This window comes from Felis catus, chromosome E1, assembly GCF_018350175.1.
Source record: "Felis catus isolate Fca126 chromosome E1, F.catus_Fca126_mat1.0, whole genome shotgun sequence".
Taxonomy (NCBI): Eukaryota; Metazoa; Chordata; class Mammalia; order Carnivora; family Felidae; genus Felis; species Felis catus.
Genome location: NC_058381.1, coordinates 57,262,181 through 57,284,331, shown reverse-complemented (window position 1 = coordinate 57,284,331; position 22,151 = coordinate 57,262,181). Strand labels below are relative to the sequence as shown.

The 22,151-nt window shown below is 61.0% G+C and overlaps 1 protein-coding gene across 2 annotated transcripts in view; it reads right to left on the bottom strand.

The window, feature by feature from the left end:
* The window catches only part of SEPTIN9 (septin 9), a 151,940-nt gene extending 131,684 nt beyond the window's left edge, over positions 1 to 20,256 (bottom strand). Inside the window, exons 1-2 of one of the 2 annotated variants that reach the window (XM_023244093.2) lie at positions 20,120 to 20,256; positions 3,159 to 3,215 (exon numbers count right to left, since the gene is read on the bottom strand). In XM_023244093.2, coding sequence (XP_023099861.1) covers positions 3,159 to 3,215; positions 20,120 to 20,138 — 76 coding nt within the window. In that variant the 5' untranslated portion in view covers positions 20,139 to 20,256. The remainder of the gene's footprint in view (positions 1 to 3,158; positions 3,216 to 20,119) is intronic. The other variant, XM_023244095.2, reaches the window with a different exon arrangement.
* Positions 20,257 to 22,151: the final 1,895 nt, after the last annotated feature.

Genomic DNA, 22,151 nt, shown 5'->3' with positions numbered 1-22,151 from the left:
GACACGACTCAACCTCCTACAGAAGGGATGAGGCCACCAACCTCAGAGGTGTCTGAAGGAGGAAGAGAAGGACCCAGAACACACACGGCGGGCAGAAAGAGAAGGCTCTGAGGGATCCCGGCCGGGGACAGTCGGGCAGGCTGGCGGGCCGGGCCGCAGAAGGTGAGGGAGCTGACCGGGTGCGCTGTGGGAACCAGGGCAAAGGTTGGCCCGAGACAGTGGCCCAGGAAGCGGCTGCCCAGAGACGCTGCTAGAGGCCCAGAGTGTGGGAAAAGAAACCGGAAGGCCACTTGGGAGGTCTGAGTGTGGGCATCCCCACGGCCCAGACGATCCGCCTGGGGTCACACACGTGGGCACGGGGACACGTGAGGATGTTCCCAACAGCGCCTGTAACGGAGGAACCTTCCGTGGAACCCCGGCAGCAGGCCCGCGGGTAGACAGGCAACTCGGCCTGCCCGCACGGAGGAGCCCTCGCCCGCGGTCAGAATAAATGAACTAAAGCTACGTGGACCCTGCGTGGACAGGTCTCAAAGCCATCCCGTCGCGTGGAAAAGCAAAAAGCAGCAAACGGCCACCGCCCCCTTGGACACCCGATGTGATGCCGCTGGTCTTCAGCACGAGACCACGAGAGACCACACGAGACCACGTGTGTTGACCACAGACACGCCCGACGGGGACCGGTTCTAAATTCAAACAAGTGGTTACCCTGGCGGGGGTGGGCATGGGGAGGGTCACCCCAGGGGTTCAGACTGCACCCGTGATACCCTACAGCTCACGCCGGATGGTGGGGGGCACAGCCGTTCTGTTACTTTACTTTTCACATTTACGTGTCAACCAAGTTCTTTTTTTTTTTTTTTTTTACTTTTTTTAACGTTTCTTTATTTTTGAGAGAGAGACAGAGCGTGAGCGGGGGAGGAACAGAGAGAGAGGGAGGCAGAACCCGAAGGAGGCTCCAGGCTCCGAGCTGTCAGCACAGAGCCCGACGCGGGGCTCGAACTCATGAGCCGCGAGATCGTGAGCTGAACTGAAGTGGGACGCTTAACCCACTGAGCCCCCCAGGCGCCCCAGTACCAACTCCATTTTATAAAAAAGAGCAGCGAGTGAGTGAGCTCGTCAAAGCATTGACCTGGGCGTGGCTTGTGCCAGAAACGGCCGTCCCCGGCCTGGTCCCACGCACAGCCCCGTGAAGAACATGAACGAAAGCAGGCCTCTGGACGACTCGGGGTCCGAGGTCCCAGACACGGGAGACCAGGCAGGGTGGGGGACAGGAGGTCAAGCTTCGGGGAGGGGAGGGGGGGCAGCGGCTCTCAAAGGGGATTCTACAAGGGTCAGAGGGGCGGGGCGAGGGGGCTGAGAGGCTGGGGGTCCAGGGCAGGACCCCGCCTGGACCGAGGTCTCAGCTGCAGGACGGCAGGGCTGACAGAAGGAGCCAGGGAGACGAGGAAAGGGTGTCCCGGGCCGGAGCCCGCACAGGCCCCCACAGAGAGGATTCCGTGTGTCAGCAGGCGGTCCCATGCGAAACCCAGATCACCGACTTGCAGCTCTGGGCTTTGGCAAATTATGCCTTAGGCTTCCAAGTGGAGCCGTGCTAGCGGCTGCCAAGGGCTGACGGCACAGAACTGGCCAGTCTGAGCGCGGGGAGGCGCTGGCCAGAGGAGGCTGCGTCCACGCGGCCCGGGGCACCAGTCTCCCAGGACCTCAACCCCCGAGCTCAGGAGCCGGTCTCCAGCCCGTCACAAGACCAGGCCCCCAGACCCAGCCCCGCTGGCGGAAGGGAGACCGAGAAGCGGCCCAGCTGCAGAGGCAAGGGGTCCCGGAGAAAAGTTCCCCAGGAAGGCAGAGGCGGCAGGGAGGTCCAGTGGTCAGTGGCCTGACGTGGCCCCGGGTGGGCGGAGCTCCTGCTTAACCACGGATGTGAATCATTCGGCCGCCCTGCAGACCTCCAGCCGGGCGTCACCCTTCCCTTCCCACACCCGGCCCCATCCTGCACCACACGGGGCCTCAGACACGGCCGTGTGGACGTCCCAGCCTGTACAGACACACCCCGCCGACACCACCACCCCCATTCCCTGCAAAGAGCTGCCCCTGGCCTCCCCACGAGCCTGGAGGTGTCCCACCCACGGGCAGGTGACACCTCTCCCCTCGGGGATGTTTGTGCTGGCCCCGGAAGTAGGCGCAGGAACGTCTGGGCAAGGAATTCTGGCGTCGCCAGAAAGATCTGGCTGCTAGCTACCTGAAGACCTTAGCTGGAAGTTCGTCTAAAATAAAGTAGTTAAGGGGGCACCCGGGTGGCTCAGTCGGTTAAGCGTCCGACTTCAGCCCAGGTCATGATCTCGCGGTCCGTGAGTTCGAGCCCCGCGTCGGGCTCTGTGCTGACAGCTCGGAGCCTGGAGCCTGTTTCGGATTCTGTGCCTCCCTCTCTCTCTGACCCTCCCCCGTTCATGCTCTGTCTCTCTCTGTCTCAAAAATAAACGTTAAAAAAAATTTTTTTTTAATAAATAAATAAATAAAATAAAGTAATTAAGGAATTCTATGCAAGCGACCGGACGAATAAAATAAACTTAATGGATTCTTCAGACGGTCAACAGTCACGTGTAGCTAGCGGCCCCTACACGGGACAGCGCAGACGCGGGACCTTTCCACCATCACAGGAAGTGCGACTGGGCAGGGCTGGTCTCGGAGGTGGGATGCGGGCTCTGGGAGAGGCACGCGTCTCCGGGCCCCGACATCCTCCCTGAAAGGGGGCCACCAGCATGAACACGCACAGAAAGAGCCAGAAGAATAGCTTGGCCGTGACCATCATGAGCTTGCTAATTTGATACTGGTTACCTATTCGCTCTGTCGCAGGAGCACCTTCCCTTCTGCAGGGTCACAGGGGGCAGGCGCAGGGGTCACGGGCCGATTGGCTCAGAGGTGCTCAGAGTCAAAGCCGCCCTCCGGCAGGCGGCCCACCCTCGGCACCTCACGCCTTCCCTCCGTGCTACCTACAGAAGGGCGGCTGCCCCAGCCCCTGGCGACACGCCTCTGCCGGGCCCGAACGCGACCTGCATCAGAGCCATCGAAGACGGTAACTCCCTGGACAGCAGGGGAGGGGCCCTGCTCACCCGAGAGGGCCAGGCGGGAGACAGGGCAAGGCCATGACTGAACACACCGCTTACCTGGGCCCGTGGGGTCGCCAAGCTTCCGGAGACGGTTGCTGGAGGTCCGCGTGACTCCTAAAGACAGGGGCAGAAGGCACAGGTCACACACGGCCGCCGGCGGGTGGTTAACACCGGGCACGCCCTCACCTCTGCTCCTACAACGGGCTCCAGAGCCAGAAACCAGAGGTCCTCGTCCTCCCCGGCGACACCCAGGCCCAGCAGCCACCTGCAAGGACAGCCGGCCACTGGCGGCCACCGGGCCAGACTCTTTACACCCATTTCTCACCTAACTCTTACCGCTGCCTTTTGCAGCCGAGTTTCAGTCGGGTCGAGGAACTTGCCCGAGGTCGCACAGCTCCTAGGAGTTGAGCCCAGAATGAACCCAAGTCCGTCCAACTCTAAAATGTGGGCTTGGCCCAGTGCATCAAACCATCCTGACTGCCCGCGGGACGCTGAGGGGTGCTGGCTCCCGGTCAGGCACTAGTCACCCCCTGGGATGGCACACGTCGATCTGTATTGTGAAATGGGATCTCCCCGCACCAGGGTCCCTGACGCCACGCCCCTCCCCCCGCTGCTCTGAGGCTGGGCAGGGCCGGGCTGGATCCGGGAGGGTGGAGGACGAGCGGTCCTCCCCCACACCCCCCAGCGGGGAACAAGAACGGAGCCCCAGATTAACACCGCCTCGCGCCGCACACGCTCCATCCCGGCACCCACCCCTGGGGCCAGCGCGTGCTCCCTGGAGAGGCGTATGGCAGGCAAGTCCCGACTCGAGGAGATTTGTGGAGGTGCTAAGCCGAGCCCAGCCGAAGCTGCCAGGAAGGGTATCCACGGGAGGGGCAGGGGAGCGTGCTACCGCGGCCAGGTCTCACAGAGCTCTGGCAGTGGGCCGCCTGGGCAACCAGGCCATCCTTTGGAGAGCCGCAGGGACACCCCAGGTTGGCCGGCAGAGGCCCTCCCCACAGACGGCAAGATGAGTGGGGACAGGACCCACTCATCAGGGTTAAACCCGGAAACCTGCCCGCAGCCTCCGCCGTCTGACAGCCACCCAGGATGCCGGGGCCAGAGATGCCCGCTCCCATCTCGCGGTCTTCCGAGAGGCTCTTACAATGCTCACTCACTCATTCGTCCCACAAACCCCCCCCCCGACACTGTGACCACCGGGAAGCGGAGGCAGCCAGCACTGTTCCTGAAGGTTCCAGAGCCCCACGCAGGGTGACCCACAGACCTGGCTTCGTGTGCAGGCTCCCCGGGGACACCCATGCTCTGTACGTCTGAAGACAGTGGATTTAGTGACAGCAGAATGGGCACAGTGAATCCTTCAGGGTCTTTCTTACCTGCCGCTAAGCCCAGGCCTCTTTCTGGGGCTGGGGAGGACCCCAGGATGTGCCCCAAACGTTGAACCCACACCGAACAACACCAAGAGATGCATGGACACGAGACTCAAGGGCCTGGAGTGACCAGCGAGGCCTCTGGGAGGCAGGGACGACCAAGTTGACCCTCGAAGGAGGCAGGGAGGAGGCGGGACGCTGTGAGGTCACGACCACTTCCGCTCGCGGAGGCTCTATGACCACTCCCCGCGCACCCCACGACGCAGGTGCCACCAGGGCCATTTCAGACAAGGGAAGCGAGACCTGGAAGGCCCCCCCGGCCCGCCCCAGCCACGTCGGCGACCTGGTGGCCGACTCTATGTGTCATCGTGACTGCATCCCCCGGTGCCCAGGTATGCAGCCAAACGTGATCTCTGGGTGTTTCTGGGTGAGGTTAGTGTCTGGATCGGCGGACTGGGCACAGCAGGCCGTCCCCTCGGCGTGGTGGGTGCGGACACGACCGAGGAAGGGGGTTGCTCTGGGCCTGACGGGAACATCGGTCCTCTCCTGCCCACGGGCTGGGACGCACGGCGTCGGCCCACCGGTCCTCGGGCTGAACTGCGGCACCGGCCTCCCGAGGCGCCCAGCTTGCAGCCGCAGCCCTGGGGTTCCTCAGCCTCCCTCATCACGTGAGCCCGTTCCCCGCTGCTCTGTGACCTCACCCGGCAGACACGCGAGCACCCCGGGTGCCCGGCCACCCCGATGAAACGTCTGCTCACCGCCGAGTGATGGAAACCGTCCCTCCTCGACTACCGCCCAGAACACGAGGATTGCAGGCCACCCCTGCCCGTCGAGGCTGGACGGCGGCCTCAGGCCCTTGGGGGCGGGAACGTCCCGCATTGGGCTTCCAGAACTGACTGCTCCCTTCAGACCCAGAGAGGGTGGGGCCCTCAGTGGCTCTGGTGGGCTCCCCAGGGCTGGGAGCGGCGGGAGGGAGGCGGGCCCTGCCCCCAAGGCTGCTGAGGCGGGAGTGTGGGCATCCCCAGCCTCCGACGGCCACCACGACGGCCGTGAGCTCTCTCCACACGCCTGAGTGGGAGCTACACTGCATGTGACAACCCACGAGAATGATCATCACCCCCCAACACACACACACACACACACACACACACACACACACACACACACAGTAAGCCACTCAGAGGTCCCGCCGTCGGGCTAAGAGTGGCACCAATGAGCCACAGCTGTGCCTGTAAATCCACCGAGTCCCCAATATGGAAACAGTACGGGGTGAGGAACAGAGAAGGAACGGGCCCAACATTCCTGTGGATTGACTCACTTCCGGCTGCGACTCGCCCGGGGCCAGCTGGACGCCCACCCGTGCCCCTGTGGCGGCTTCCAGGCAAAGGTAGAAGGGGAAAGGACCCGTTCGGGCTCTTCAGCGCCCCCCCCCCCCCCACCAGGGCGTCTGGTCCTCAAGCCCCATTCTGGGTTGGCTCCTCCCCGAGCCCCCGGGTGGGGCCAGAGCAACAGCATCTGTCTCAGATTTCTTGGGTGGAGTTTGTGTTTTATTTGTGCTGTTTATTTTTCCGATTTTCCCAAACACGTGGCTGGTGCCAGGCAGCCCCTGGCGCAGACAGGACGCCGGGCACGCGGCTTGCTGAGCCGGGGAGGTGGCGGGCCCGGGGTTCCCGCCCTCCGACGAACTCCCCGCCCGGGAGACACCCGCGGCCAAGAGCTACTGAAATCCAGCTCCCTGGACCTCATTCCTCGGGCCCGCGTCGGAGTCCGGCGAAGAGGGACCTGGAAAGGCCTTCAGGACATCCAAGGGCTCCGCTGTTCCAGTTGAGAAGGGAGTTATTTTTATGCGATTTTAAAAGAAAACATATTCAGAAGGAGAGGAGGCCATGTGACATCCAGAGTTCGCCGGGTGCGAGCCGCACGCCCCGGGAAAATAACACCCCCCCCCAATCCATTCCAGCCTCGCCACTCCCCCCAGCCCCCCACCCCGGGGCGGCGGCACAGGGACCAAGACGAAATGAGGTCACACGCCGTGGCACTGGGCACAGTCCCGAGCTCAAAGGAAGCACCCGATAGATTAGACAACTATTACCATCGGCAGTAGGTTCATCACGGTCATAACAATTTTTAAATTATTATCGCTCACCTGCTGCATACGCCAACCTGAACCTGGGGACCTATCATTAGGAGCTAAGAGAGCTTGGCTGCCCAGAGCCGATGCATCTGAACGAAGGAGAAGTTGTAACCGAGGCCCCCGGCACGTTCCGGCCAGGCCGCTGCTCTGCCCCGACCACCGCCAAAAAAAAAAAAAAAAAAAAAAAAAAAAAAGTTCTTCCAGGAGCTCTGCCTTACTCCCTCCCAATTCAGGGAAGCCCCCAGACCCTCCTGGTCTCCACAGCAATCTGCACGTTAGGGGAAGGTGGGCAGTTTTCTAGATCCAGAGAAAACAGCCAGGCTTTGGGGAGCTCAGACTCCAGGTGCTTGCCCTCCCAGACCCGGCCGCCCCAGAGACTCGGAGGCCGGGCCAAAGGCCGTTTCCCACGTGGGCACAAACTCCGGACCAGTGACCAACGCCAGCAGAGCGTGGCAGATAGAGTCCGCGAGATTGAAAGTCGCTTCAGACGAGACAAAAGTCAGCAGAGAGTGGAAAGCGGGACTCAGCCCCGGCCGGCGGCTCCAACAGAATGAAAACGCAGCGTTGCAGAGCAGGAAAGAAGAGGCCAGAAGATGCGCGGGGCCTCCCCGGGCCTCGAGAGAAAGACGAGGATCCCACGCGAGGCTGGGAGAACGGGGATGGTCCGCAGGGCATTTTCCTCGTAGGAGCAGTGTTTGGGGTGGGGGCCGCCTCCAGGCAGCAAAAAGGGGTCCAGGTAAAGCGCCTGGCGCCCCTCTCGCCCCTTTGCCACACTCCCGAGGGGCGGCACAGCCCGGGTGCCTGTGTCACGGAACTGGGGAGCTTGCCCGGGGAAGGGAGGGCGGGGTGCGAAGACATTTTATCTTTCCCTTCCAACCACGTTTTTGTAATAGAACCCAGGAAATTACAAGGTTGAAATGGTTAAACAGGCACTGAGGAACCTAACTAGACTCTCGAGTTAATATGTTATTATTCGTGATTATTTTTAATGACTGGGACACCACACGTAGTCTCAGAGCCGCTGCCTCCGCCCAGGATCTGGCGGCTGGCTCCAAGCCCCGCTGGGGTCGTGCACCGCCCAGACACCCTGACCCCGGGGGAGGGGACACCGCCCCCCCCACACACACACCCACGCACCCCGTTCTGCTCTGTGCCAACGGCGAAGGAGGTCTGGACAGGACCTTCCTCCAATTAAAAGTCACCATTTTCTCAAAAGGGAGCCTTGCAGGAAGAGGTCCGTTTTCAATAAAGAATCGGTTTTCAGTTTTTGTCTTCAAACTCATGAGAGACTCTCAGGAAAGGACGGGGAGGTCCCGGCGACCTTGGCCCAGAGCTGCCTGCCCCTACCCAGCGGTCCCCTCCTCCTTCAAGCCCGAGGGGGGGGGGGGCCCAGGACACACAGTCTTTACCCCCCTTTCTCCAAGCTCAAGTGCTCACAGAAGCTGTGAAGGGCTTCCCCCAAGTCAAGATTGCAGGTGGGAGTAAAGAGTCAAATTCCAGGCTTATCTTCAGAGGAACCTGAGATAAGGAGATAACACCTCCTCCCTCTTCTCCTACCCTCTGCCCTTGGCCTTTGCTGCCAGGAAGTGTGTGTGCTCTGGACAGGTACACTAGGGAGGTGCGGATGCCCTCCTGATGGTGCCCCAACCACCACCCCACCCCACGCCCCTCAAGAGAACCTTCTCCCCACCAAGGCCGGCAGCTGGGGCTGCGGATCGAAGCAAACCTCAACGTATTCTCCCACGTGGCGAGCAATCCTTTTGCCTTTGGAAACGTGCTCGGGCAAGGGACGCAATACTGCGGGAAGTTCTGTTTTCTGCAGAGCCTCGGGCCTTGAAGCCAGGGGTCCCAGTCCCTTCTCGGACTCCCGCCCCCACCTGCCATCCCCTCTCCGGTGTTGACGGTGCTCCCAGCCCACGGTCCGCCCGGCTACCAAGCGCCAGCGGAAGGGGCCACTGGTTCTGGTGTGGTGCCCTCGGCCGCGGTTGCTGAGGCTCAGGGTTGGGGCCCGGCTGCAGGGCCGGAAGAGAAGGCCCCGGGCGGTGGCCGCGTCGCGGGCAAGGGCTCTGCGTGTGCGGCGAGGAACCAGGGCGCACGTCCTCCTCCAGCTCGGACCACATCTTCGGGCGGGTGTTCAGCCTGTCTGAGCATCTTGGCAGATGCAGACTCGTGAAAGATCACTGAGTGCCTACTCTGCACCGGGCACTGTCCAGGGAGCGGGGGACACGACGGTGACCCAAAGTGCCCTGGCTGCTCCTGGGGCCCCTCCATGCGGGCATCTGGCTCACACCTCGGGGAAGAGGTGTCACCAGATGGCCACGTCTGTCACACAGCCATCGGTGCTGACCAAGGACCCACAGAGCCCTTCCCTCAAAGGTTCACCAGTGGGGCATCTGGACTCTGGGCCCCACCCGTAGAAACTACATTGCCCTGTGAAATCCGAAGTTCAGGGGCGCCTGGGGGGGCTCGGTCAGTTAAGCAGCCAACTTCAGCTCAGGTCACGATCTCACCGTTAGTGAGTTCGAGCCCCGCGTCGGGCTCTGGGCTGACCGCTCGGAGCCTGGAGCCTGCTTCGGATTCTGTGTCTCCCTCTCACTCTCTGCCCCTCCCCCACTTTCTCTCTCTCCCTCAAAAATAAACAAACGTTAAAAAAATTTTTTTACATCTGAAGTTCAGATAAACAACAGATAATCTTCAAGCATCATCCCTTGCCCTCCCAGGCTCTCCTCTGAGTGACAGAAGAGATGCCGTCCACGGGACGAGGTCTCCAGGTCCCCCGGTCTGCCAACCAGCGAGGGGCTTGGGAGGAGAGCGGAAGGTGGGAGCAAGGGAGAAACGGGGTACCTCCTTCCCGCTCTCTCTGCCTCGGGAGGTCACGTCTGGCCTCTGCCGAAAGCTGCAGCCCCTGTCAGGCAGGCCCGCCTTCGTCCCCAGCGTCGGGGGACTCTGGACCGGTGACAGGACCTCCTCCCTCTGACCCTCCGATCTGGCGGGGAGGGGATGGGGGTGGCTTCCTGCTGCCAAAGATCTGTAGGTCGTCTCGGCAAAGCCACCGAGAAGGGCCCTGACAACGTGTCGACACGGTCAAACGTTCTTGCAAAATTTGCAAACCAGGAAATACCTTAAATCCAATCGGTTAAAATCCCTGTCTGTGTCCACTCTCAGCTCCTGCCCAACACACTCCTCCTGTGCAAGGAGCCACCGGAGGGGTACTGCCATCTGGGGGTGCCGGCCCAGGAGAGGCTGGATGGAAAGCTATGTAGTTGGGACTCAGCTGGGTTGCATTTACACAGCTCGCACCTTTCTGCGTCTACTTAGGTGACCGCTGGCCATTCCGCGGTGGGAGTCCCGCGATGCGCCTTCTGGTTCCCGTCCCCACCCGTGTGCTGCGCACGGTCAGAGGCGCAGGGCAGGGGCGTGGCCCGAGTGCATGCCAGAAAAATGCGGGCAGAGGGGGAGAAGCAAGATGTGGCTTGTATGGAGCCAGAAGCTCATCTACGGAAAACCATTCCAATCACCAGACACAGAGTTGTAAGCGGAGAATTCAGTTCTCGTCCACGTTGAATCAAAACGACAAGTATCCCCGGCCAGGAATAAAGGTACAGTTACAAATGCCCTGTACTTTTATTTCTAAGGTTTATTTTTTTTTTTGAGAGAGTGAGAGAGCGCACGCAAATGGAGGAGGGACAGAGAGAGAGAGAAAGGGGCGGGGGGGGGGGGACAGAGCATCCGAAGCAGGCTCTGCGCTGAGAGCACGGAGCCCGCCGCGGGGCTCGAACTCACGAACCGCGAGATCGTGACCTGAGCCAAAGTGGGACGCTCCACCGACTGAGCCACCCAGGTGCCCCGCAATGTCCCGTACTTTTCTGCGTCTTTCTTAAAAACAGAGATTATCGGGGCGCCTGGGTGGCGCAGTCGGTTGAGCGTCCGACTTCAGCCAGGTCACGGTCTCGCGGTCCGGGAGTTCGAGCCCCGCGTCGGGCTCTGGGCTGATGAGTTCGAGCCCCGCGTCGGGCTCTGGGCTGATGGCTCGGAGCCTGGAGCCTGTTTCCGATTCTGTGTCTCCCTCTCTCTCTGCCCCTCCCCCGTTCATGCTCTGTCTCTCTCTGTCCCAAAAATAAATAAAAACGTTGAGAAAAAAAAATTTAAAAAAAAAAAAAAAAACAGAGATTATCTTCAAAATAGAATTTATCAGAATTCTTGTGTTTAGAGGGCAAAAATCGTGGCAATATCACAAACTGTGAAGTCACACGTTTTAATGCATCCCAACTACTGAAGATAAAAAAAAGAAACTTTGAGTAACCAGGAAGATGAATGAAATTTCTCTTCTCTCTCTTTCTACCTCTCTCTCTCTCTCTTTCTGTTCGGAATAAATGATATGACCAGGTCCTCAGGTAAAAGAAGCGATCAGAGCATGTAGCCAAAACAGTAGGAAAAAAAAAAACAAAAAACATTGCTTTGGAGACAGGACAAGTAGTTGATTGATAAAAGCATTCTTAGGTTTCTGGATTTTCTGGTGCTTATGGTATACACCAGCTGTTTAAAATTTACAGTTTGGGGGCACCCGGCTGGCTCCGTTGAGGTTGTGAGCTTGAGCCCCACGTTGGGCACAGAGATTACTTAAAAACTCAGATCTTTTTGGGGCGCCCAGATGGCTCGGTCGGTTAAGCGTCTGACTCTTGGTTTTGGCTCAGGTCGTGATCTCGCGCTTTGGGAGTTCAAGCCCCGCGTCGGGCTCTGTGCTGACAGCTCAGAGCCTGGAGCCTGTTTCGGATTCTGCGCCTCCCTCTCTCTCCCCCTCCCCCGCTCACACTCTCTTTCTCAAAAATATACACACGTTTCAAAGAAAAGAAACAAAAATAAACAAACTACAGTCTTCTTCAAAAACAAAATAAACCTCGCAATGTGTTGTCACTTCCTCCCTCATCCTAAACAAGAAATCACGTTCATACTTTTCAAGAGCTGTATACGCCCCACGCCACCTGGATCTGCCCCCGGCTGCTCCTGTCCGTCGCCCGTGTGACAAATTCCCCACCCTGAAGCCCTTCGGTTCCGAGTCCTCAAGCGATTTGTTTCCTGGTGAGACACCAGTGCAAACGGCCCACGCGGGAGACAGAGGAGGTTAACAAAGGGCCGACGGACCCCCGGGAAGATCGGGGGTAACGTGGAGAATGGTTACGATCAGAAACTGCCGACCACGGCACAAAGGGGCAGCAGGAAGGTGCCCCAGAACACGGCGAAAGGCTTCGTCCGCCTCCGGGCCCCGCTGCTTAATGGGCCCCCGAGTCACCCAAAAGGCAGCGGCGTTTCATCCAAGCTTTGGATGGGGGTCAGAGCATAACCGGAGGACAAACCACAGAGAGAGGTGGGGTCAGGGGTGCAGAGGCCCGGGAAGGGCTGGCGAGGGGAGTCAGCGCCCACGGAGGCCCAGCGGGCAGGCGGCACTGTTGACCGGCCTGGAGTTCCAGAAGTCTCTGCGGGAGTAACCAGGCAGCAGAAGGAATGGTCATCAGGAGAGGTGACTGGTCACCTGGGGCGACTGGCCCCAAGACTAGGGCACTCAGGCTGGCCCAAGGAAGCCAAGGGACACCTCCCAGGGTCCAGACGCACCTGTTCATGGGGCCCAAGGAGGGACAAAGAGAAGGGGGTATTCCTGGCATCACTCACCAGCCAGAGACAGGAGTCAAGCCCTGTAGGCAAGCGGGCTAATCTTTTCCTGAGCTTTAATAAAAAACATTCTCTAGCCTCACATGGCGGGTAAGGGGACACTCTGGTCTCTTCCTCTTCTTACAGGGACACCAATCCCACCAGGGGGGCCCCACCCGCAAGATCACCTAAACTGAATTACCTCCCAAAGGCCCCACTTCCAAATACCACCCCCTGGGGATCGGGGCTCGGACGCAGGGACTTGGGGTCGACGTTTCAAACACGCGAATCCTCGAAGCTGACCGAGAAGCAGAGCAGATGGCACTTTCTGTTCTTCCAATGTCCTTACAAAACGCAGCGGTAGGAACCCTGGTCTGGCCACGGAGGCAAGCCCAGGAATGAAGGAAAAAGGGCGGCGGCGTGCGTGACGTTTTATGAAGCTAATTACCTGGAGAAATTTCCAGAAAGCAACAGCCCGTGTCCCACCTACTGTTAAGATCTTCGGCTCAGCACAGAACCCTCGACCGGAGTCCTGGGCCCACTCCCAGCCATCACAGAAGAGGCTGCAAGTCAGCAGCTGGGAGGGATGGCTACATCGACCACGGGACATCCACTCCGAGAGCCACTGAAGTTACAATTCTGGGATCCACGCAGAACATCGGACTTCGAGCGGAAGGAGCAGAATTAAAATGGTTTTTCCAGGGAACACGAGCCTCCTCTGATAATCAGATCAAATGATACGTAGGCCTGTGCGTGTGGCCAAGGGTGCACGAAAAGCAAAAATTATGACCGATGGGACTGAGGAATCTGTCCTTCCAACTTCCTGTTCACAACGGCCATAGGTTAGGAGCCAAACAAACAACCGGGGGGGGGGGGGGGGGGGGTCGAAAAGGCAAAAGACAGAGTCAGAGGCACGGCGTTTATCTTTAGAAAGTTTTCCTTTAAGAAAACAAAAACAGGGGCGCCTGGGTGGCTCAGTCGGCTGAGCGTCCGACTTCAGCTCAGGTCACGATCTCGCGGTCTGTGAGTTCGAGCCCCGCGTCGGGCTCTGTGCTGACGGCTCGGGGCCTGGAGCCTGCTTGGGATTCTGTGTCTCCCTCTCTCTCTGCTCCTCCCCTGCTCATGCTCTGTCTCTCTCTCTCAGAAATAAATAAACATTAAAAAAATTTTTGAAAAAAAAAAACAACAACAAAAAAGGTACACACGCAAAGGTCTGGCCGCTCAAGTGTCAACCCCCAGCTCCCAGGAAGCTTCGACCATCCAGAACGGACTGGATCGCCAGGGCTGAGGGTGTGCCGCAACTCAGCACCCGCCCCCCCCCCATGCCACCACCTCCCCCTCCCCCTCCCCGGCCTCACAGCGCCGCCTCTGTGTGCGATGGGATGTTTCTCCCCGACCTGTGTTCCCCACACTGTCTACACTGGGGCACCTCTGTGCAACAGAAGTCACGGTTTTGTTAGCGACTTTCACAAACTAACCCCCAAATCCGTCTGAAGTTGATTAGCCGGGTTCTTAACAGGCTGATCAGGAAGGCAACGGGCGTTGGATTTAACCCACTTCCAAGTGGCTTGGGTTACAGGAGCTTTATTCTCCCGCTGGGATCTGATCCCCGGTGGAAACAGGAGGCACGGTCCACCGGGAAGGCTGTGAAAGCCCCAGGATGCAGGTCAGATTGAGCCGCGGGCCAAGCCCGGGGCCGCCTGCCAGCTCGCCTCTGCCCAGCCCTTCCTGGTAACCACACTCCCCGGGAGCGGTCTCCAACCGGGGCAGGCAGTCACTGCCGCCTGCCTTTCAGCCGCTGCCCCAACACGCCCGGCCCGGCCGGGACAAGGGGCCCTGGCACAGCCCTCGGGGACTTCCACGGCTGCCGTGGCCAGCCCTGATTCCCAGGTGCAGCCTTGAGGGCCCCACAAGGCCCAGTCACCGCCTGGGCATCCCCGCACCACCCCTTGAACCGCCCAGGACGAGCAAGGCCTCTCCAGGGCCAGAAAGGGGACAGTAGACAAGCCCCCCCATCGCCCTAGCTCGGACCCACTCTGAAACCCCCAGCCAGGGAGGACACAAGACGCGGCTCTCCGGGGGGTGTCAGTCAGCGAGACAGAGGTCTTTCCCGCCCTCCGCGCCCCACCCAACACTGGGGCCCACACCTGCGGGCCGGGGTGGCCCTTGGGGATCCCTGTTCCCCAAGACGACAGGCCTCTGCAGGTGTGGAGCCAGCATCGCTGGGAGCGCGACCGGTGACGTGTGCTCCCGCCAGAGGAGGCGGGCGGCCGGGCTCGGGGCCACCCTGTGACCCGGATCATCTTACCGTCCCCGCCGCTGCCCCTTTCCCCGCCCTGGAGGCCCGCAGGCTGCCAGCAGTCACGCTTCAGAGAACCAGGTCAGATTAGGACGGGAACAAAGCCCGGCTCTTACAGAGCTCCAAAAGGCCCGAGAGGGCAAGACGCCTGGGAGCCGCCACCCCCTTCATGCGGGCTGCAGTGGACCTGGGCGCCGGGTGGGGACAGGGAGATAAGGCAGAGAGAAACTGGGCTGGGAGCAGAGTACCACACTCAACCTTGGGGACCCAAGGCCAGGCCACCCTTCCCCGGCTGCAGTGGGGGCCACCAGAGTGCAGGAAGGACGCTGGGAGCCCTTCCCAGCAACTCAGCAGCGCCCGGTAGACCCTTCTGGAACGAGCGACGGAACCCACAGGGAGAGTCGAAACGGGCCAGGAACCTCGGGGGGACAGGCACCCCACAGCTCAGACAAGGTCGCTCTGGGAGACCGAGTCCCTCAGCACGGTGGGCGCCGTGGGCTCGTGGGTTCTGTGTGGTCTTGTCTACAGGTTCCCAGGGGGCTGCACCGCCACTTACCCCCACTGATGTCCCCAAACACCCCCCCCCCCCCCGGCCACACCTAGAGCTGGGCATTCCTAGATAACAGTGCCAGCACAGAGGGCCGGGAACCCAGCCCGTCACCTCCCTCCACAGCGAGGCTCGCACCCCTGGGGCCTTGGGCCTCTCTCTCCAGCCCTCCCTCCCCCAAGGCCACCAGCTGGATCCGCCCCGGAACTGGCGCTCCTCGCCCCTGGCTGGGCCCTGCACTGCCGTGGGCTGAACCTTCCTTATCGAGTACATCTTAGGCAAACTGCATATCCCACACAACAGTGCCCGTGGACAAACAGCCTTGCGGAAATAAGGTCCCGCCCCCAGGTCCCATCCACGTGGGGCGGCCTGGGGCGGGCAGGAGAGTCTCGCCAGGCTGCCCAGGGAGTTGCGGGGGAGGGGACTGCCTTCTTCCTCCTGGGGTCCCTGGGTCTCCAGGTGAGATGTCCTCTGCAGACGCCCACCTGGGAGCTCCACGCCCATGGCCGGCCCCCGTTGCCACCTGGGCCGGGGCTCTGGGCCTCTGCTCCTGAGAGGCAATCTCACGTCCCCTCTGCGCCTGTCCTGGCTGGGACACGGAGGTGGGTGGGCAGAGCGGGGCTTCCAGAAAGACGGTGGGCGACCTCCAACTCAGGTCCCTCACACTGGCCTCTCAGAACCCCGCTGGCCTGGCTGGGAGGTGCTGGTGGGCAGGTGTCTGTGAGCTGGGGGCGAGCCAGAAGGCCAGGCAGGGAGGTCACCCCCGTCTCTGCGGGAGGCCAGGAAGAGGGACGGCCCCCGGTCTCGGGCTCAGTCAGCTTGCTCACATTTGTGGGGTTCGGGGATCCCCAAGTTCCGTGGTCCCGGGCACCAGCCCGCAGTAGTACAGGCTAACTGCACGAGGCAGCTCTATCTCTCTGCCCACGTCCCCAGATGGGCCAGAGCAAACAGGCCTGGCCCCCAGGAGACAAGGGACAGCAAGGACAGGGCAGGGGAAGGGGCCAGAACAGAGAAGAGGAAGAACCTTGCCCACGCTCACCCGGCAACCCGTCAACCCGGGGTTAGCTCACTGGGGAAGTGTTCTCGGAGGTTCTTCGCCCTTCCCATAAGTCAGCTCCTAGGGCACTGGGTGTGGAGAAGGCCGCCCACTCCGGGGCCTGGCTGCGGACGTAATCTCTCTAAGGCCATTGCCCTGGGGTCCAGCCTCCTACCCGGGCCTCTGGAGAAGTCACTACAGGACAGGGCAGAGCTTTTTAACCCCTGGTAGGCCAGGTACCCCTCTGGGACTCTCCTCAAAGCCACAACGAATCTCCGAGTAATTCCCCACTGTGGCCGGTGCACACACGGACCAATGCCCACCCCCCTGTCCCCCGTTTCTGTGGCTCGTGGGCCTCAGGGAAGCGCCTGTGCCACTGAGGGTTCCCAGGGGGAGCCGGGGACACTGGAGGGCAAGGTCTGTGTGACCTGGTGTACAGTGAGGAGCCCCAGACTCAGAACACCAGAAAACCCGGGGGACTCAGGCAGCAGGCGGCTGCAACACCGAGGGGCCGCGGGAGAAGCCTGGGCCTCACTCCCGGCCTCGAAAGCCGCAGAGGTGCGGGGAGGACCGGACAGCTCCTGGACTTCCTGGCAAAGGCAGGGACACGCGGCCTTTTCCTCCTTCCTCCTGCTGATGAGGACCATGAAGACAGGGGCGCCCGGGTGGCTCGGCCGGTTAAGCGTCCGACCCTCGGTTTCGGCTCAGGTCGTGTTCTCACGGTTCCTGAGTTCAAGCCCCGCGTCGGGCTCCGTGCGGGGCCTGCTGGCGCTTCTCTCTCTCCCCCTCTCTCTTCTCCTCCCCTGCTCTCTCTCTTTCTCTCTCAAAATAAATAAACTTAGCAAAAGTCACTTAAGGAAATAAAAGAATGATGCTGACCGTAGCCGCCAAGGTACAGAGCAGGCCTTTCTAGGCCTTTCTATGCACGAGCTCGTGCGGTCTTCACAAGTCAGCGTCGACCCCATGTAACAAATGAACCAAGCGAGACCAAGTACCTTGCCCCGCAGTGAGGGAGGTGCCAGGCTCGGATTTAATTCCAGGAGCCCCGCAATGAACCACGGGGCCACGCGGCCTGTAGACTGACATCGGTCCTGGCCCACTGGAGCCCACAGGGGAGGTGGGCCCGGGACAAGCCTGGAGCGGCACGGGAGCTGCTGTCCTAAAGCCCCATCTGGGCGTCTGCCATGTTCTCCACCTGGAAAGATCCTTTTTATTCTCCTACCTGCTCACAGCTTCTCACTTCTCAAGGCCGCCCACTCAAACCTCCCGTCACGCCCGTGGTGCCCGCTTCCAGGGTATTGGGTAGCATCTGGAGCCCGTGTGGCGCAGGAACACAGGCAGGAAGGGCGTCATCCACCTGCTTCTTGCCCCTCCAGGGAGCATGCGAGCTCCCCGCAAGCGGGGACCACGATCTTTCCATCACCTCTGTACCCTCGCGGCCCTGCCTGTGCACGCCCAACACACGGTGTGTGTTCAACGAATGCGTACGGACCCAAGACACTTGGGATCCCCCCACAAAACATATCTTCAATTTTTTTCCTCTTTCCAGGGGCGCCCGGCTGGCTAAGTTGGCTAAGCGTCCAACAGCGACTCAGATCACGGTCTCACGGTCCGTGGGTTCGAGCCCCGCGTCGGGCTCTGCGCTGTGAGCCCAGACCCTGCTTGGAATCCGTCTTCCTCTCGGTCTTTCCCTCGCTTGTGCACGCACCTGCTCTCTCTCGCTCTCTCTCAAAAATAAACATTAAAAAAAATTTTCCCCCTTTCAGACACTCACGAGTACTCAAAGGCAGCTCTACAGAGAACACCATCATAATCATTCCATTTATTTCCGAGCCCGTAAATAGGTCCAGAAGCAACGATCCCACTCAACCCAGGAAAGAATAAAAGCCTTCTTCGTTGTCCTTGGATTTTCAATACTGGGGGATTTTTAACACCGTTTGAGGCTCCTTAATTTCGTGGCATTCATGCCACGTAGGGGTCGGTCTGACTTCTGCCGAGCAGCCCTGTGGAACCGGGGCACCAGGGGAACGGGAGCGTGTTCAGAATGGGGCCGAGAGGCCACCCCGCCCCTGGGCCAGTCCCCTCCTGTCCGAGCCCACGCAACTACAACGGAGTGACCCAGCCCACCTTGGACCGCTGCCGGCAGGGGAACAAACTGGAAGGGGTCCAAGCCCTCCACGCACCTATCCTGCAGCACCCCGCCCCGTTAGGTACACACAGGAGCCACGGAAGCTAACTTTACAAGAGCTGGTTCCTACTCACCCCCATAAACTCCCCTTCCACTGACGGCACAAAGCTTCAGCTTTGTTGTTTTTATCTACCTGGGGGGAGACGGAGAAGGCGTGGAGGAGAGGAGAGGTCGAGCCAGCTTGGGGGGCCCTCTGGCATCCGTGTAGGACAGTCTCCCCAGGGAAAAAGCCAAGGACCTGTGACCTGGGAGGACCCCGATCACACCCACTGTCCAGACCCACCGGCAGGACGTGAGGTGTGAGGAGACAAGGGCAAGAACAAACAGGGGTCCCTGGGCCGCACGGGGCTAGTGATCCCAGGGAGAGGGCCTCACGCAGCAGCAATGCCCACAACCATCTCAAGTATTTGGAGCATGCTGGGGAGGGAGGCCGCGAGCCAAAGCCCAGGATATGCCACCTGGAAGCCCCCTCCTCCCCCACCATCACATCAACGCACCCACGCTTCCGAGATAGAGCCGGGTCAGGGCCGCGCTGTTGGCCACAAGGGGGTGAAACTTGACATTCTAAGCCACTGACCCAGAAGGGTATTTTAAAGGAAGTTCTGAGTAACCCTCTTTGAGACACGTTATTCTTTATTACTCATTTTGGTTCCTGAATGTGGAAAGCAGGAGACTGAGAAATGACCCACAGGCAGGGGGGTGGCCCAAATGGCCTCTTCGGTTCCCAGTGAGTCCCATGATTCTGGCTTCTTATCAGTAAAAATCAAGTCACGTGTCCCTGGCAGAAAACTTCATGTCCAAATAGATTAAGAACGCAGCTAGCAAGGTGAGCAAAGGGCAGATGCCACTGAATTCAGGGCTGAGGATCCTGCCTGGACCCTTTAGGGGTGAGGGGGGAACCACAAAGAAAAAACAAGAAAAGAGGGAGGACGGAGATCTGGATTACCCTGCCCTGCCCTTCAGTGCTTGTGGCCTCAGTTTGCCCATCTGTGAAATGGAACTTCAGGGTGATGAGAGCCAGGGAGGCCTCCTCCACCCGAGTGAGGGCAGGCCCACTGGTGGAGTGAGGCTGGGTGCCAGGACGCGGAGGGCGCTGTGAGACCCACGCATGAACCCTCGTTACCCATCCCTCCGCCCCCAGCGCTGCTGGGCGGTCCCATTTGGCAAACTTTCACAGCATCCGCTGGGTACAGGCAGTCCATCTGAAGGATGCTGCGCGGCCTGGACCACCAGCCCTGGAGGCTGAACCGGAGGAAATCTTCCACCAGCCCCCCCTCCCCCCCCCCGCGCACACCAGGACCCCAAACTCCCCGACCGGCCGGCGGCGCCAGCAGAGTCGGCGAGGATGCAAAGGGCTAGGAGAGCGAGCAGGAAGTAGGGCCAGCCCGGGGCAGCGGCCCCCACGGCAGCCCCCTCCAGACCTCCGGGCGACCCGCGGCTGACGGCGCCAGGGAACCGTGGGCCAGGTGGGGGGCGGGGCCGGCCGTGCAGGGGTCAGAGGGCCCGGGCGCCAGGACCCCCGCCCCGACCCCCGCCCCGGTGTCCCGCACGTGCGCGCGGGCCCCGCGGCCTGGGAGCAAAGGGGGACGCCGAGGCCCTCGAGGGGCTCAACGCCTGGCGGCCCCTCGACCCCCACCCGGGGTGGGGACCGCGTCCACCGGCCGGGCGCGAACTCCCCACCCGCCACAACCCGCGCCTGAGTCCGGCGGCCCGCCCCGGCCCAGGTAAGGAGGGCGCGTCCCGCGACCCCGACCTCCCCCCCCCCACCCCCACCTCCCCGCGCTCCGGCCGCGGCGCCCACCTGAGTACGACTTCTTCATGGTGCCGCCGCGGCCGCCGCTCCCAGGAAAGTGTGGCTGCGGGGCCGCGGGGCGCGGGCTCCCGGGTCGCTAATCCCGGGCCGGGAGTGCGCGGGGTGGGGCGGGAGGAGGGGCGGCCCGGGCCCGCCCCCGGGCCCGCCCCCGCCCGTGGAGGTGCGCGCCCGGCCCCGCCCCGCGCTGCACCTGGCGCGGCCCCGCCCCCGGCCCCGCCCCGCGGCTCCGGCGCAGCGTGTCCGACGGTGGGGGGTGGGGGGGCGCCCACGTGGTCCGCGCAGGGCCCCTCGCCGTCCCCCAGCGTGGACGCAGGGCTGGCTGCGGGGCGTCCGGCCACCTCCCTGCGCAGGGGGCGGAGAGGGCCAGGTGGCCCCCGGAGAGGAGGGAGCGCGGGCAGCGGCCTCGGCACGGGCGGGCCAGCCCGGGGTGGGGGGACTGGGGGGAGGCGGTTACACAGGCTTCGTGGACCCGGGCAGGGCGAGCGGGGAACCTGTCCCTGCACCCTCTGGTAGTCAAAAGCGCAGACTGCAGTGACTCCTCCGATGAGCCCATCTGTAAAATGGGTGCGTTGGATCCGATCATTTCCCTTCCGTCTGAGAAAACATTGGTCCGCTTTGCGCCAGGTCCTGTGAGGAGGGCGGACACGGGGCGCGCGCCTTTCCAACCCGCTTAATACACGCAGTGGTGCGGGCGCGCGCCTCCTGGCAAAAGGTGCACAGAAGAATTCTGTATCCTTAAGGAAATTTTCCGTAATGAAAAAAAAAAATGTCTTAACGTACAGAGGTGAAGGCGATACATTTTGTCTAGAGGGTGAGGTCAGAGCTGTATTAAGGCGGTGCCAGCACACGGTTTTACAGAATGAGCAGGAATTTGCCAGGTAGCCAAGGTTGAGGGAGGCGGGCTGTTCCTGGCAGAGGGAAGGGCGAGGCGGGGCCGCAGGCGCGATGTATCACAATCGTGGGGAGACACACAGGGCCAGGCCTTCCAGGTTTGCCAGCTCAGGTCCCGGGGTGGGGGGGGGGGGGAGGAAGACAGGGGTGGGGAGCAGATTCTCATAAGGGCGCAGCTGCGGGCCCCTGCCCCCACCCCGAACCAACCCAGGACAAAGTATGCTTGGCCTCACCAAGAGCCACTCTTCCCCATTTGTCCTTTACTTTCCGGGGAGGGAGGGGCAAGAAGCATTTTTATTTCCTGCCGGAGAGTGGGAAACTCCTATAAATGGGAACTGAGGCACGTGTGGCTGGGTGCGTGAGTCCTTCCCACCGGCTTCCCTTCTTCTTTTATTTACTTTTTAAATTTTCTTCATGTTTTATTTATTTTTGAGAGGGAGAGGGGCAGAGGCGTGAGCAGGGTAGGGGCAGAGAGAGGGAGACACGGAATCCGAAGCGGGCTCCAGGCTCTGAGCCGTCAGCACAGAGCCCGACGCCGGGCTTGAACTCACGAACTGTGAGATCATGACCTGAGCTGGAGTCGGTCGCTTAGCCAACTGGGCCACCCAGGCACCCCTTCCCTTCTTTTTTAAAAAAAAAAAAAAAGTTTATTTATTTTAAGAGAGAGAGAGAATCCCCACTAGGCTCTGCACGCGTCTTGGGGCTCAAACTCACAAACCAAGAGATCATGCATGACCTGAGCCAAAGTCAGACGCTTAACGGGGCCACCCCGGCGCCCCCGCCACCCGGTCTCCTTCTTAAGAAATCTGTCCAGGGGCGCCTGGGTAGCGCAGTCGGTTAAGCGTCTGATTTCAGCCAGGTCACGATCTCGCAATCCGTGAGTTCGAGCCCCGCGTCGGGCTCTGGGTTGATGGCTCAGAGCCTGGAGCCTGTTTCCGATTCTGTGTCTCCCTCTCTCTCTGCCCCTCCCCCGTTCATGCTCTGTCTCTCTCTGTCCCAAAAATAAATAAATGTTGAAAAAAAAATTAAAAAAAAAAAAAAAGAAAAGAAATCTGTCCAGCCAGGTGACCTTCCCCAGCCCCTGGTTAGAGCCGACCCAACCAGAGTGGACACTGGGCTCTGCCTGGGT